This window comes from Eleutherodactylus coqui, chromosome 2, assembly GCF_035609145.1.
Source record: "Eleutherodactylus coqui strain aEleCoq1 chromosome 2, aEleCoq1.hap1, whole genome shotgun sequence".
In the NCBI taxonomy this organism is placed as follows: domain Eukaryota; kingdom Metazoa; phylum Chordata; class Amphibia; order Anura; family Eleutherodactylidae; genus Eleutherodactylus; species Eleutherodactylus coqui.
Window position 1 is genome coordinate 299,052,912 of NC_089838.1, and position 14,942 is coordinate 299,067,853.

The window sequence follows — 14,942 nt, forward strand, 5'->3', positions numbered from 1 at the left end:
GTCTAAAAGCTAGCCGTACATATAGGATAAATGCAGGCCGACGTGGATAACTTACCCGACTATAAGTCCTTTACCGACCATGATGTTTCTTGAAAAGAACTACATGAATATTAAGTGCTGAAATTCTGGTCTCTCATGTTGGACAGCAGTAGACGGAGTTGTGTAAGTGTTGGCAGAACAAGCCTATTGCCCCTTTTAGAAAAGCTGATTCCCGTTGGAACGAGCAAGTAACATCACCACTAACTCGTTCGTACTCGTGCAAACTGTGTAGACAATAAGATCATCGTATAGAATCATTCACTTCTCATTCAGTGAGAACGCATTGAGAAGCGAACGATCCAACGATGATTTTTAGTCCTGCTGAAACTGAATGACGAATAAAAAGTGTACGATTCTCATTAGTCGTTGACTGTCGTTTAAACCAAACAATCATTGTTCACTTTCACTTGTTTTAACAATTTTTTTGAACGATAATTGTTACGTCCAAACGCGGCATATCTCATGTACATTGCCCGCTGAATATCTGGCCAATTTTGGTTAAAGGTGCCAGAGAGCTAATGGATTTTGCCCACCAATTATATCACATTGTCTGCATCAGCCAACAACTGAAGTCTGTGGCTAGTTTTGGGTTAAACCACCATTGTAGATGACTCAAGAATGATGAACCTCCCTGAATGTAACCTGAAGAAAACTCCATCACCAGGTCATCCCTTTTCAGTTTAGGAGTAACTTGGAATACAGAACATAATATTTTACATGAACTCTTAGGTCTTGTTACAGCACATGGCAGAAATTGGGGCTATGATTCTTACTTGGTCACCAAAAGAGGGATTGTAACTTAACATAAGGAAGGATCAAAAAAGAAGGCTGAGAGGAGACTTCATAGCGGTCTACAAATATCTGAAGGGCTGTCACAGTGCAGAGGGATCAGCCCTATTCTCATCTGCACAAGGAAAGACTAGAAGCAATGGGATGGAACTGAAAGGGAGGAGACACAAATTAGATATTAGACAGTGAGGGGGATCAATGAGTGGAACAGGTTACCACGAGAAGTGGGGAGTTCTCCTTCAATGGAAGTCTTCAGAGGCTGGACAATTCACACAGAGACAGCAATAGCTTGAGAAAGGCCTCACGGCTGAAACATTGCCGTCTCTGTGTGATGGGAAAATAAAGAATATATTTTATATAGCACCTCTACATGCTGCCAGGATTTTCTTCTACATTACGTGGTATGCAAATTCTTATCCTGGCCAAGACTAGATGCTGTTGTTAGCCGTTTAGTCATTCACAACCCTCGATGACCCTAAGGCTAAATGTGCCATAGGGTAAACAAGGACATAGGAGGTCCGTGTGTGTCACCAGCCGGACCGCCTTGTTCTTTCTGTCCCCTACATCTACATATGTCTGAAGAAGGGTAACTATACCCAAAACATCCCACACTAATAAGAATTTGTACACCAGTAGTATACATATACTAAGCATTCAATAAAAATATTTAAGCAATCTTAATTTTTGGTGTGCTACTCCACTTGCAACTTCATCCAGTCCAACGTATTGATCACTGTAGTTGATGTGGCTCTGAGGGCTACTTGTTCTCATTGAGGAGATCCATCTGAAGCAAGAAGCCTTACAGGTAATGCTCCATGGGGAAAAAGGTATGCAAATTAGCTAATGACCCTAGTCATGCTCTAAGCCACTCTTAATGGTTGGACATTGACTCACATGGCAGCTACCTATTAATGGCACCTAAGGGGCAGTTTTCTTCCTTCTGGAGGAGTGCTAATTTACATACTTTGGTCAACTTGTCACTGTAGCCGGCCGGTTGACTAGTCAGCATGCAGAAGTGCAAAGAGATATGAGTGTATTGTAAGGAAGATCGTACATCTGGAAGGCTTTATTAAAGCGACCCTCTGGCCATGGACAAACCAAGATGGCCGTACCTGCTTCTCTGACTACCTTATGCACACTGTGTACTAGTAAGGACACTACATGCTGCTTTAACCAATGCTGTGCATGTGAGAGTACTGACCAGTCATAGCAGCATGGAGTGTCTTAGACTACCAATGCATCCTATGCATCAGGTCGTCAGAGGACTGGTGCGGCCATCTTTGTTTGTCCAGGCCAGGCAGGTGACTTTATGCCTTGTGTATAGGAAGATGAATACCGTTTCAAAGGGCACAATGTGCAGTATAGAAAAAGGCTATTGCCCTTTATACACAATAAGGACATTTGCGCGTGTAGGAGGCGACCATGCTATACCCCCAACGCAAAAGACTGCAGACGACATACAGATACACAAACCAAAATAGTTTTAAAGTTTTATTATCAAAAAGGAAACATGAATTGTCCGTAAACAGAATGATCAGTCCACTAAGCTCAAAATATACTGAACAGGGAGCTTTTATATAGAAGCCTCCCCGCAATGAAAACAGCAGCTATAGACCCAAGGGGAGGCATATAAACTGTAGTACCTGCACAAAGGCGCACACCCACAGCTATACCCCGATCAATATATACACATTCTGGATATAATGCACACGCAATGAAGGAGTTTCATATGTAGATTGCTACATACTGAGAGGGCTTGAGTTGTAAGACAAATTCTGCCATGGTCTAGTCTAACATACAACACCTTATAGTACACACAGATAATAATTGATCGCTTCCTTTTTGCCAGGTTATCAGTGCTTGAGATTACAGGCTTGATGCCTTCAACTCTTCTCGTGTCCGCAGGAGAACACTTATTGTTGTGCTCTCCAGCAGTTTATCCCCGATACTGTATGGATCTTCATCCATTTCAATAAATGCATAACTTCTGACTTAAGATACTTCTTGATGCAGGTGGAGATTTGCATCCATAGAGGTTCTTCATGGCCTATCCTAGATCTTCATGGCCTATCCTAGATCTTCATGGCCTATCCTAGATCTTCATGACCTATCCTAGATCTTCATGGCCTAGCCTAGATCTTCATGGCCTAGCCTAGATCTTCATGGCCTAGCCTAGATCTTCATGGCCTAGCCTAGATCTTCATGGCCTATCCTAGATCTTGAAAACCTAGCATTTTTTTTTAAGTTAGTAAACTTTTTGCTATGCTTCATTCTTGTGTCCATTGACATTTTGTTCCGATTTCTTTGGTGAACCAACTGTGACACAACACCATGACTGGCCTTGTAGGACGTTGGTCTGTACAATAACCCTTTTCTTCATCTATCCTAATATGTGAAGGATATAAAAATTCTCCTTCAATAGAAGTCTTCAGACATCTGTCTGGGATGATTTAGTGATCCTTCATTGAGCAGGGGGTTGGACCCGATGACCTTGGAGGTCCCTTCCAACTCTACCATGCTTTGAAATCCTAATTAGTGGCCCTTTCGGACCTAAAGAAAAGTTCCAGTCCCAGGAACAAAGTTTATCCAGTTAGTGGACCTGGCTACTTCCTGTATGTGTCATTAACGGTTTTCCAACATGGCTGCACAGCTTTTTAGACTACTCCGTTCACACTGTGCATTGCTAGTCTGTGCTACTCTGATTGGCCAGTGATCGACTAGTCTAGGAAACAGTATGTTGGATGACTGCGGACGGACCTCAAGAAAAATGGATCAGTGGCAGTATGCCCATAAAGGAGGGCACCAGGTAACATATTTTTCCCCTGCAGTCCCAAAACAAATTTTGTCTCAAGACCGGAGGGTCACTTATGCGGTGTTATACAGATATATCATAAACCCCTATAAGGTCAAGAGTCAGCTAAGCTTAAAAAATAATACCTAAAAGAACACAGAAATATTTTCTTAGATCAAATACTATAAGAAGTCCATATTATTTAGGGTGTCAGGAAGTTCTAGCACCTCATTGCTAACAAGGCATGCCCACAAAGCTCTGCTCTTAACAGTGGGCTCCAGGCCTACCATGTACAGAAGCCTACTAGTTCCTGCCAGTAGCTAGGCTCAATAGCCTAAGGGCTTATTTAGACAGGCATATATCATTCGGGTTTTCTCGCCCGGCCAATATACGCTGTTGTTCTCTGCAAGGGGAGGAGGCGGGCCTAGCCGGGAGCTAGTGTACTGAGCTCCCGCCTCCTTCCCGCCCCTCACCACTGCTTGCAATGGGAGTGGGCAGGAGGTGGTGGAGCTAAGCTCCACCCCACCCACCCCCTTACATTGCAAACGCCAGAGTGGAGGAAAAAGGCAGAGAGCTGGTAAGGGGGAGGGAAGGGGAAACTGCCAAGATGGAAGCGTATATCGGCCGGCCGTGAAAACACTGGCCAATATATGCTCGTGTAAATAAGCCCTTACTCTGAGAGGAATAATACATTGCAATGCAGAAATACTGCAATGTGTTATACAAGCAATTGCTGTTCTCTTTTGGCACTGAAAAAAGCATAAACAACTATTTTGGAAAGTTAACACTTTTCCCATCCATCACCTAAAAAAATCAAATAAAACATAATACCGTAAAAGTCCAAATATTAAAAGATGTTACTTATCCTTTATGATAAAAGGCTTAAATTAAAAAACAAACAAACAAAAACAATGCCAGCATTGCTATTTTGTTGGTCACCTCACCTACCCCCCCCCCCCCAAAAAAAAATTAAATAAAAAGTCATCAAAAACAAGACACAGCTTCATCAACAGAAATATAAAAACCCGTGGGGCTCAGAATATGGCAGCTGAAAGCAACCTTCTTTATTTAGTAAAATATACAATTTATATATATATATATATATATATGTGCTTTTATTGTGATATCAGACGGATCGTACCGACCCGCAGAATAAAGAGTCATTTTTACCACACCATGACCACCATAAAAAGAAAACTCAAAAAAACTACAGCAGAATTTATTCTTTTTTTTCAATCCACACGGCAAAAAAAAATTTTTTTATGTTTTTTTTCAATAAATTAAATGGTACATTAACCCCTTCCCAGCATCCACTGTACATGTATATCAGGTGTCATTGTCTACAGTGGGCTTGGAAGCCAAGCCCAGTATATACATGATGGGTGTGGGCTGTCTGACAGCTGACAGGGCTGAAACTGCTGGGATCAGAGATAACAATAGTTAACCCCTTTGGTGTCGCTGTCAGATCTGATCGCTGCATTTAACAGGCCTAACAGAGGGATAGAGCTCACTCTTGTGGGCCTCGAGGGACGCAGAGTGTTAAAGCAGCTGAATGCAGTCCTAAGCTCTTTAGGTTGTGAGTTCAATCCCCAGCTCAGCCTTTTATCCTTCCGAGGTTGGTAAAATGAGTGCCTAGCTTGATGGGGGTAATAAATTACCTGAAAGCACTGTGGAATAAGTTGGCTCCATACAAATAGCAAGTTCCCCTCTTTCACCCCAATGGTTCAACCCAACAAAATCACAGGTAGACTTTCAGTATAATGGCAGCCTAGGGCCTTGTGAAATCCTCTAGGCCTAGCATGTAATTCTACTTATTACCTTTGTAGCAGGGCTTAATAGATTGGTATTGCAGTATATTGTATTTCTGTAGGTAAAGTATTGCAGTGTATTATATAAATGATCAAGTCCCCTATAGGGACTAAAAATGAAAAGAAAATTAAAACAATTCTAAATAAATAATACATTTGAAAAAATGAAAACTGGCTGTTTCAGAAGTTGTCAATATTCTCAATCTTAGGTTTCCACAGGAGACAAGCGACACCCAATGTTCCTGACTGCAGCTTATTCTGCTCTCCTTATACCAGATAACGTGCAGGCTTGGTCAATTCAATCATGCATGTATGGTGAAGTCAGAGGAGACAGAGGATAGGCACCTGATGTGTATGGCCAGCTTAATTCATCTTGGACATGTGATTGGGTTGACCTTTGCCAATTTCTTATCCATAGAAACCGCAGATTACTAATACAGGCTGTATGATAGTTGACACCTACTGATATATAGTTTTCATGATAAGTCATCTATATAATATTTTTTTCAACTTGCTAGATCATGATCTGTTGAGAGAGGATGACATTGAGTTATTGTCTTCTGCTTGAAGACCCATGTAGTCTGAGCCCTCGTAGAAGCCAAGGCAGAGTGTGTCAGTATGCAGCAACCACATATACACTTCTGATTCGCGCACATATCTATATATACACATATTTACACTGATATGCACCAAGAGGAGTGCACAACACCCTGTAATTCTCAGAGGTTAAGTACTCAGGCTATATATGAACAAACTGTGCCTACAATGATGATGAGGAACATATTGGAGTCCCCGCTAAAGCCCCACGCTCACATCCAAACCCTCAATGATAGAGTATATTAGGAATGAAGTGTCTCTGTATAGCATGGAGGATAATTATCAGTGCCACAGAAGATAGTTCTGATTTCTCTCTTGACTGTCTTGTAGTGTCTTATTAAGGTTTTAATGCTAGTTTATACAATGTTACTTCTAAGACGGTTAAGATGGGAACTAATGGTCATCTCTATCATCGACTGGTCGAAAAAAGAAAGCTACAAAAAGATACTATCATGAAAAGTCCTAGGTAGGGCGATTGGGAGCTATATACTATATATTGCATGCACTACTTTAGCTATGGTTGATGTTATAACTACAGAGCGCTTAATAGGAGCATCACTTTGCAAGTAGCTTCTTTTGGGGAGATTAAATACAGTCCGAGTCACCTCCATAGAGTAAGTCCATCTAGAGTAGTGTTTCCCAAACTCCAGTCCTCCGAAACCCACCAACAGATCAGGATTTCCTCAGTGTCGGACAATACTTAGGACAGGTGTCCTCTCCATAGGATATCCTCAAACCATGACCTGCTGGGGGGGGGGTCGTGAGGACTGGAGTTTGGGAAACCCTGATCTAGATATTCCCTGGGATTGAGATCGATGGGTTGTCCAAAGATGACAATCCTTTAAACACCCATTGAGTTTCCAGTACACTGAAAAGTCTTTGTGCAGAATCTTGATACCCAATTATATGCTGCACGATTATTCTCCCATTGCTAAAAAAGTGCACCACGTATGCCACCTTATGATTGATGCTTCAGTCCGACAACATTCTTCCTGAGAGTAGAATCAAGATCAGCATCGTTAATGATTAACCACACGGTCATGTATTGTACAGAAATTGTCAAGATGACCGATATACCCTTCAGGACTATAAGCTCATCCATTACGTGTAGAGCTGAAAAGGGTCAAAAATGGTGACCTGCCAATTACGAGTCTACACTGGATGTTTCCACATCATTGGTAGCACCAGTAAAGATGTTGCAGGATATTTTATGGTTGCACGTCACTAATGTGAGGCTTTTTATGACCGCCTGTCATTAATGACCTGAAGACAAGGCTGTCGTAAAAGAGTCTGTATCTGCTGACCGGAAGGATGAGTCAATGTTTATTGGCCAAAAAGCTGTGCTGACATGTCATTTAGCCATACATCAGAATGGTTTTAAAGTTGATTGTTTATAACCATCCAGTTTTGCAGGTAAAACACCTGCACAATGCTCAACCACTAACGATCAATTTGAAAAGTGCCCAATTTGCGCTTGTCAGAGTGGTTTTCGTCTGCATCATGGCCATTGTGTGTGGACTTCCCAGCTGTGCTACATATATACTGTAATAGTTGTCCCATGTTTAGAAGGGTTGTCTAATAAAGGCAACCTCCACCAACGTGCAGTATTAAGATACACTATCCTTGCAAAAGTAATTGGACATCTGAGCAAGAGTCAAAAGTAGTATTTATTTCCATATGTTAATACCTAGTGGAGCTACTTTAGTCCTAATGATATCGGATACTCTCCGTGGCATACTTACTACTAATGTCTTATACATTTCAGTTGGTATTTCCCTCCATTCATCCTGCAAATGTCTGACGAATTCTCTCAAAGAAGATGCATCAGCCCATTTACAATGATGCAAGGGGTGTTGTCGTTGGACAGTTGAGCAATAGAAGCACATTCTATGGAGTGGCAAATCTCACTACTCCATCTTCACATCAGATGGAGGTACCTGGGTGTGGAGGATTCTGGGGAACACCTTCTGAGTGTGTTGTGCCAACAGTTAAGTACAGCAGAGGTTCCGTTATGGTCTGGGGATATGTTACGCGGCATGGTCTCGGTCCGTTGGGTGTAGTGACAAGAACCATGAACACGGAGGTGTACCCTGACATTCTAGACAGTAATGTACTGCTGACAATGTGGCAACACTCTGGGAATGGTCAGCCATACTTCCAATAAGATAACGCACCTTGTCACACATCCAACACTGTTTTACATTGGTCTGAGGATGCGGGTGTTCCACGATTGGACTGGAGTCCCGACCTGAACCCCACTGAACATCTTTGGGGTGAACTAGAATTTCAGGTCAGGAAATTTTAGCAGCGTTTATCCTCTTTGAGAGAACTCACCAGATGTTTGCAGGATGAATGGAGGGAGACAGCAGCTGAAGTGTATTAGACATCAGTAGAAAGTATGTCACGGAGAGTATCTGATGCCATCAAGGCCAAAGGAGCCCCTCTAAGTAGTAACATATGAAAATAAATTCTACTTCTGATTCTTGCTCAGTTCATTTATACACTATCCTACCAAAAGTAATTGAAGAATTGGATATCCTTGTATGAGCAGCTCTCGTTCTGGCAGACTTGAGCTGTCCTTGTATTACATGGATCTTCATATATCTGAATGGCCACCATGTCAAATGGGGAAATGCTTGAATGATCATGCCTTTCCAAGTGATTGGTTGATCGCCTGTGACCACATTTCGACAACCCCTTTAAAGAGAATGATTCCAATAACAACATTATAATTGGGAACTGATATATAAACAACGCCTCAACATCTGATGTGAATGAGAAATGTCAATGATCGTGACCCTTGAACAGTACCAGATGCTACCAGTGTTTCCACAAGACAGAACCGGTTGTGCGCCAACCAGTAGTAGCAAAATCAGATTTCCACATATCAAAGAATTCTATGCACAGTGGTAAAAAGTTCCTGGGAAAGTTTTTGGAGGTTGCATTGCTGAGGCGGTTTTTAGCTATAGACAGTGGCTTACAGTGCCAAAATCTTGATATGATTTGTCATTTTATACAGTTCAGTAGATAGTAGGCAAACAGTAGTGCACATTCACTCGGGTACACAGACACAAGACACACAGACGCTCATATCCCTGCATGCACTCATAGCTGCCAGAGGGTGATTATGCAGATGTAGTACCCCGTCTTAGCCCACCGCTGAGGAAGAGGTTGTAGACGATGCAGGAGAACCTGCACTGGAGCTGTTCCAGAACAACCAGCGTCTCTTGGGCTGTCTCTTTTGGTGTAGGGCTGTCTCTTTCTCACGTTCCCTCTGTGCTCTTTGGAAATGGTCTTCTTCCTTCAGATACCAGACTGGAGGCCAGCGCTGCGCTTCAAGGGTCTGTTGATTCTCTGTAGAATACAAGGACTTCATGTCAAAAGGTCATTAAAAAGAAGATGAATGTTCAATACAACTCCCGGTCTAGGAGCGCAAAGAAAGGATTTGTAGATGGAGTTAAAAAATAGCTGATTTTTTAGATTTCTTGTTATGTTTTTGCATTTGTTATTTATACCATTTACCTCCTCCTTTTGTGCCTCCCATTATCGTAGAGAGACCATACCTAAAGGGGTTTTCCAAGACTTTGACTATTGATGACCTATCCTCAGGATAGGTCATCAATAGTCAATTGGTGGGCGTCCACTGCTCAGCATCCCTGACAATTAGTTGTTTGCTAGGCCAGCAGGGCACTGTCAATATTGCAACAGCCCATGTTGGTAAGGCAGGAAATGAATTTGAATGCGACTTAACCAACACTACTAACCTGGCCCACTGTCCGATTCCAGCTGTGTCCGCACTGACAGCAGGTCGGGCAAACAGTTGATCATCAAGGATCCTAATCAATGGACACCCACCAATCAACTACTGATGGTCTATCCAGAAGATAGCTCGTCAATAGTAAAGTAAGAGCAGTTAGACTGTGGAACTCTCTGCCTGAGGAAGTGGTGATGGCAAAATCCATAGAGGAGTTTAAAAGGGGACTTGATGTCTTTCTGGAGAGGAAGGATATTACAGGATATAAATCTTAGGTTAATTGTTAATCCGGGTTTACAGACAGGTAGGAACTATTAGGGGTTGATCCAGGGAATAGTCTGATTGCCATTAGGGAGTCGGGAAGGAATTTTTTCCCCAAAAGGGCTAATTGGCTTCTGCCTCTTGGGGTTTTTTGCCTTCCTCTGGATCAACAACACTGGAGGATAGACAGGCTGGACTAGATGGACATTGTCTTCATTCGGCCTTACGAACTATGTTACTATGTTACTATGTTAACATATGCAACTGAGCTGATGTCCATTTCCTCTGAAACCAATTGACCGGGACAGTTTTTTAGCCACCGGAGACATGTAGACTCTCACTCAATGCTCTTGAACTTTTGACTAAGTCTAACCCCTTTAGCAAGGTTTCTCAAACCTGTCAAGAAACCCCCATAATTCCGTATATATAGGGTTTCTTTAACCCCTTAAGGTCCAGGCTATTTCTGGCCTTCATGATGACACAAAATTCAGATGCTTGTGTGTTTTTGAAAAGGGGTTGTCCATCTTTTTTATGGTTTTGAGCCCTCATCAAACTATATTTTATCAATATACATATGATCCGTGACGTCACCGGGTCTTCTGTCACTGATAACGTCCTGTCAGAGCCTGCTATTGGTTACAGCGGTCACGTGGGTAATCATCAACAAAACATCAACTTTAATCTGTCCCAAACACTAATTTGTAAATATATCAGAGTAACCGCCCTGAAAAGGACGACAACGCACAGAAGCCTAACCCTATCTTCACCCTAATTAAAAAGGAGGAGGGAAGGGGGATGTATATAATAGTAAGGGTCAGGCAAAAAGGGGATCTGATCCAACTAGAGTTCGGTTCCTATGCAGGGTCATCCTTTGCAGGTGGAAGTATGTCTGTGTAATGTATTAAAGCAGTCCTTTCAATGGAGATTGCACAATCACCTTCACATAGGCAGTTGAAGCATCCTGATGTACTATTTCTTTGAGGCTCATGACATACTACTATGGCAAGGTGTGGGAAGGGGTTAACATTGTACAAGCAATTTAATCAACATATGTTTTCTCTATGGGAAATCCTGAAGCTATGGACAGTTCCTTGAGGACAAATTTGGAAACATTGGTCTGTGGATAAGCTATGACCTACCATGCTTCCATTACCAGGGAATGCTAAGACTGGTATCGCCAGTAGCTATAATACCCGGGCATTGTGTGATATTAATATAGAATAAAGTGAAAATACTCAGTATCTTTCATGGATGTAATAAGTTGCCATATTCACCTGGTGACACCAGCTTGATTTCCCGGGGGAATTTCCTGCAGACGCGATTATAGTTTGTAGAGATGTGATGTAGACACCAGGCCGCCAGCTGCTGAGCGCCGTGAAACTGAAAGACGCAGAGCAATATAAAGATGAGTGTATATTCTGTAAGTAGTACTTACCAGCTGATAATGTCTGAGCATGGATGTTTGAGGAATACAGGGAAACCTCTCCAGGCCACCTCTTTTAGGGCTCCTTTACACGGACATATTTGCACAAGCAATATACATAGAATAGAACCCAGGGGCGTAACTATAGAGGGTGCAGGGGATGCGGTTGCACCCGGGCCCACCAGCCTTAGGGGGCCCATAAGGTCTCTCTTCTCCATATAGGGAACCCAGTACGATGAGTAAAGCATTAAAGTTGGGGGCCCTGTTACAAGTTTTGCATCGGGGCCCGGGAGCTTCAAGTTATGCCTCTGATAGAACCCACTGATTTCCATGTGTTCGCTCACATGTACATAGTTTGTGTGCACATTTTCGGCCGTGCAAATGTGCTGCAGTGTCCGCAAATGACATTTCGTAGTGAAAGATTTGCACCATTCGGTGAGGCTTTTGACAAGTTTAGATGCAGAATTCGGTGTGGAGTTCACCCCTCATTTAAAAAGGTGGAATCCGCGCCGCAAGTCTACTGCTAAAAGTGAGATGTTGCAAATTTAAACTCCACACCACAAATTAATAATAATAATTGTGGTATTTGTATAGCGCCAACTTATTACGCAGCGCTTTCAGGTAATTATTACTTAATTACCCCCCACCAAGCTGGGTTCTCATTTTACCAACCTCGGAAGGTGGAAGGCTGAGTCAACCTTGAGCCGGCTACCTGACGCATGTGGGGATCGAACTTGCAACCTCCAGGTCGTAGGCAAGAGCTTACACTCTGCGCCACACGAGGCAATTCATTTCTGCAGCGTGTGAGCGAGATTCAGAAAATCCCTGCCAAAACTCCTTCTGTGTGAACATAGTCTAAGGCCGCCTTCACACGGTCAAGATTTGTGTATTGGGAGACGCTATGTTGTACGAATATGAACCCCATTCTTTTGAATGGAGGAATACACAAGTGATTTGTTGTCCAGCATCGCATTGCCCCGCGATGCGATGCGGGAAACAATTTGCGGCATGTCCTATCTTTGGGCATCACATTGCCCTTTGTTTTTAAAGGGGCTGGCAGCAGGATCGCACCTCGTGCTAGGTGCGCACGGTGTGATACACAGCGAGGTTTCCCCGTTGAAAACAATGGGAGAAACTCTGCTACTCCCCCGAAGTAACGCGAGGCGGTTTTGAGATAAAAACACTTTGCATCCGCGGGGAAATCGCATGTTGGTGAGCGCGATATCAGGCCGTGATTCACAGCCCAATATTGCACTCACCCGGGTGAAGTTAGCCTCAGTGTCCTTTTAGGCCGGATTCACACGTATTTGCACAGCATATAACGCACAAACAATTTGTGCGCGCCAAATGCAGTGAACGGAACAAGAAGATTTCAGTGGGTTCGTGAACATATTTTGTGCACGCATTTCGTTCGCGCAAATAAATACGCAGCATGCTTCATTTTCCTGTGCATCTGCACACATTGAACTATTACACTAACAGCCCATTTCAATGAATGGGAGCGTGGTTGCATGCAAAAAAGTATAATAAAACACGTGCATGTGCGTGCAAGTTTGCGCATAATTGCACTTACACCCCTGTTACATCAGCCTTAGGTTTTCAGCCCAATCTAATAAGCGCTGATCAACACTTCACTCATTTCATTGGCTTATGAGGATGAACAATCGCTAGTACGTCCGCTCATCCCCATTGGCCGGCTGTTCACCTCAGAATAATGTACTGCTGATCAATAAGCATTTTTATGCTCAGTGAAGGATCAGATGATGAATGAGCGTTTGTTCATTCATTGGCTGATCGTTGGTCTCTTTACACCATTGGGCGAACGAGCGTTCAAAGAACTGTTCGGGTCCAATAATCAGGCCCAAGAAACTTAAGAACTTCCATCAAAGTGGTATGTCAGAAGTATTGATAGGGGTCCACATGCTGAGATCACCGGCGATCGTTAAAACAAAGGGGCAGCTGTTCTCATCTGTGCCCATTCGGAGAAGTGTACGGGCTCAATAGGAAGTCTACAAGTCCGTATACACCTGACGATCAGAGCCAAAGGGGCACAGCGATCGGCTGAGTGCTCCTTTCTCTTCATTTTATGGTCTGTAGGAGGTGTCACCACCGATCAATACTTGTCATGTCACTTCGACACGTAAGAAGTGTTTTCCCAAAAATAACACTTTACAATGTACTTATACATCCTATGTACTATACATTGGTCTCTCCGAGAAGACCACCCCTCTAGTAGAACTATTTTCATTGCGATTTAAGGTGGTCCTCTCACGGAGCTTTCACTGTGGATGTATTGCTGAAGGTTGGAGCCCTTGGAGGCGGTAGCCATGACTTTGCAAATGGTATGCCAGGACTTGATCATATGCAGGCTTGGCAGAGGTTGCTATGGACTTGGCGGAGATAGTTATGACTCTAGGGACAATATGTTGGCAACTTGGTAAATATGACGCTGGTACAGGTGGTTCGTGGGGCAAAAAAAGTATATAAGAAGGAGCAGGTCTATCTTAGAGTAGTTACCTGAGCAGCTTCCAGTAACATGAGAGCTTTACCGTCAATATCCCTGTTCTGCATGGACTCATCCATCATGACCGACACCGTGTGTTTCTCTGGAAGAACAGAACATGAGGTTTATGACTACAGAGACAAAAGTCCACAGTCCATCAGTGCTACAATTGTAGTAGGGTATGTCTCGGATGACAGATCCGCCACAGAACATAGAAGTCTCTGAACAGTACCAAAGGGTTCTGAACACTCTATGGCCCTTCTGGAAATTAGGGGTAGTCAGTCCACCAGTAACATCACCTGGCCACTCCTTACCTGTCAGTGCTACCAGGTGAGGAAGGCAGAGCCTGTTTGCCAGTATGATGAGGTCCAAAGGGTCAAGGTCAGGTCCTGCAGTAAACTGTCCAGTGTACAAGTACTCAAGCACTGCACGCATACTGCCTCTAGAGGTGTACGGAAGAACTACCTGGAAAGAGAGAAGTTTCATTTCATCATTTTCAATTAGGAAAATAATAGTGAATCTTGACAACAATGGGGGTCCCAATGACATTTCTTGACAAAGAAGTAGCTATAAATGTGGAGTCATTCTCCATTAAAATTAAAGGGATATACAGGAAAAGCCGTGAGCACCGTCAACTGTTATCGCATCTCTGATACCACACATGCAATGAATCTTGGGTTTGGTGGGTATCGTTACGAATCTTGGGTTTGGTGGGTATCATTGTGGTCCAATGAGACTCCAGAGACTTAATGTATTTATATTAGAACATATTTTGGGTGATAGTCATGGCCCATAATGCCTTATATTAACCATTTTTTTTGTTTGGAAGGGGTTCATATATATTTTTTTCTAACAAAAGGTTTTTATTGTAAATGAAACATTTTTAGTGTTCATGTTTTATAAGGATTTCAAACAGTCAATGACTTTTGCTAAGCAGCTATAGTTCGGAATAACTGAGCAATTGAACATTGGACATA

At 42.9% G+C, this 14,942-nt stretch overlaps 1 protein-coding gene across 3 annotated transcripts in view; it reads right to left on the bottom strand.

Annotated features, from left to right (window-relative positions):
- Positions 1 to 4,604: 4,604 nt before the first annotated feature.
- RHOBTB2 (Rho related BTB domain containing 2) overlaps positions 4,605 to 14,942 on the bottom strand; it is a 66,723-nt gene continuing 56,385 nt past the window's right edge. For all 3 annotated transcript variants that reach the window (XM_066593442.1, XM_066593441.1, XM_066593443.1), the window contains 5 exons: positions 14,280 to 14,430; positions 13,980 to 14,068; positions 11,314 to 11,419; positions 9,182 to 9,378; positions 4,605 to 7,016 (listed from right to left, as the gene is read on the bottom strand). In XM_066593442.1, coding sequence (XP_066449539.1) covers positions 6,942 to 7,016; positions 9,182 to 9,378; positions 11,314 to 11,419; positions 13,980 to 14,068; positions 14,280 to 14,430 — 618 coding nt within the window. In that variant the 3' untranslated portion in view covers positions 4,605 to 6,941. The remainder of the gene's footprint in view (positions 7,017 to 9,181; positions 9,379 to 11,313; positions 11,420 to 13,979; positions 14,069 to 14,279; positions 14,431 to 14,942) is intronic.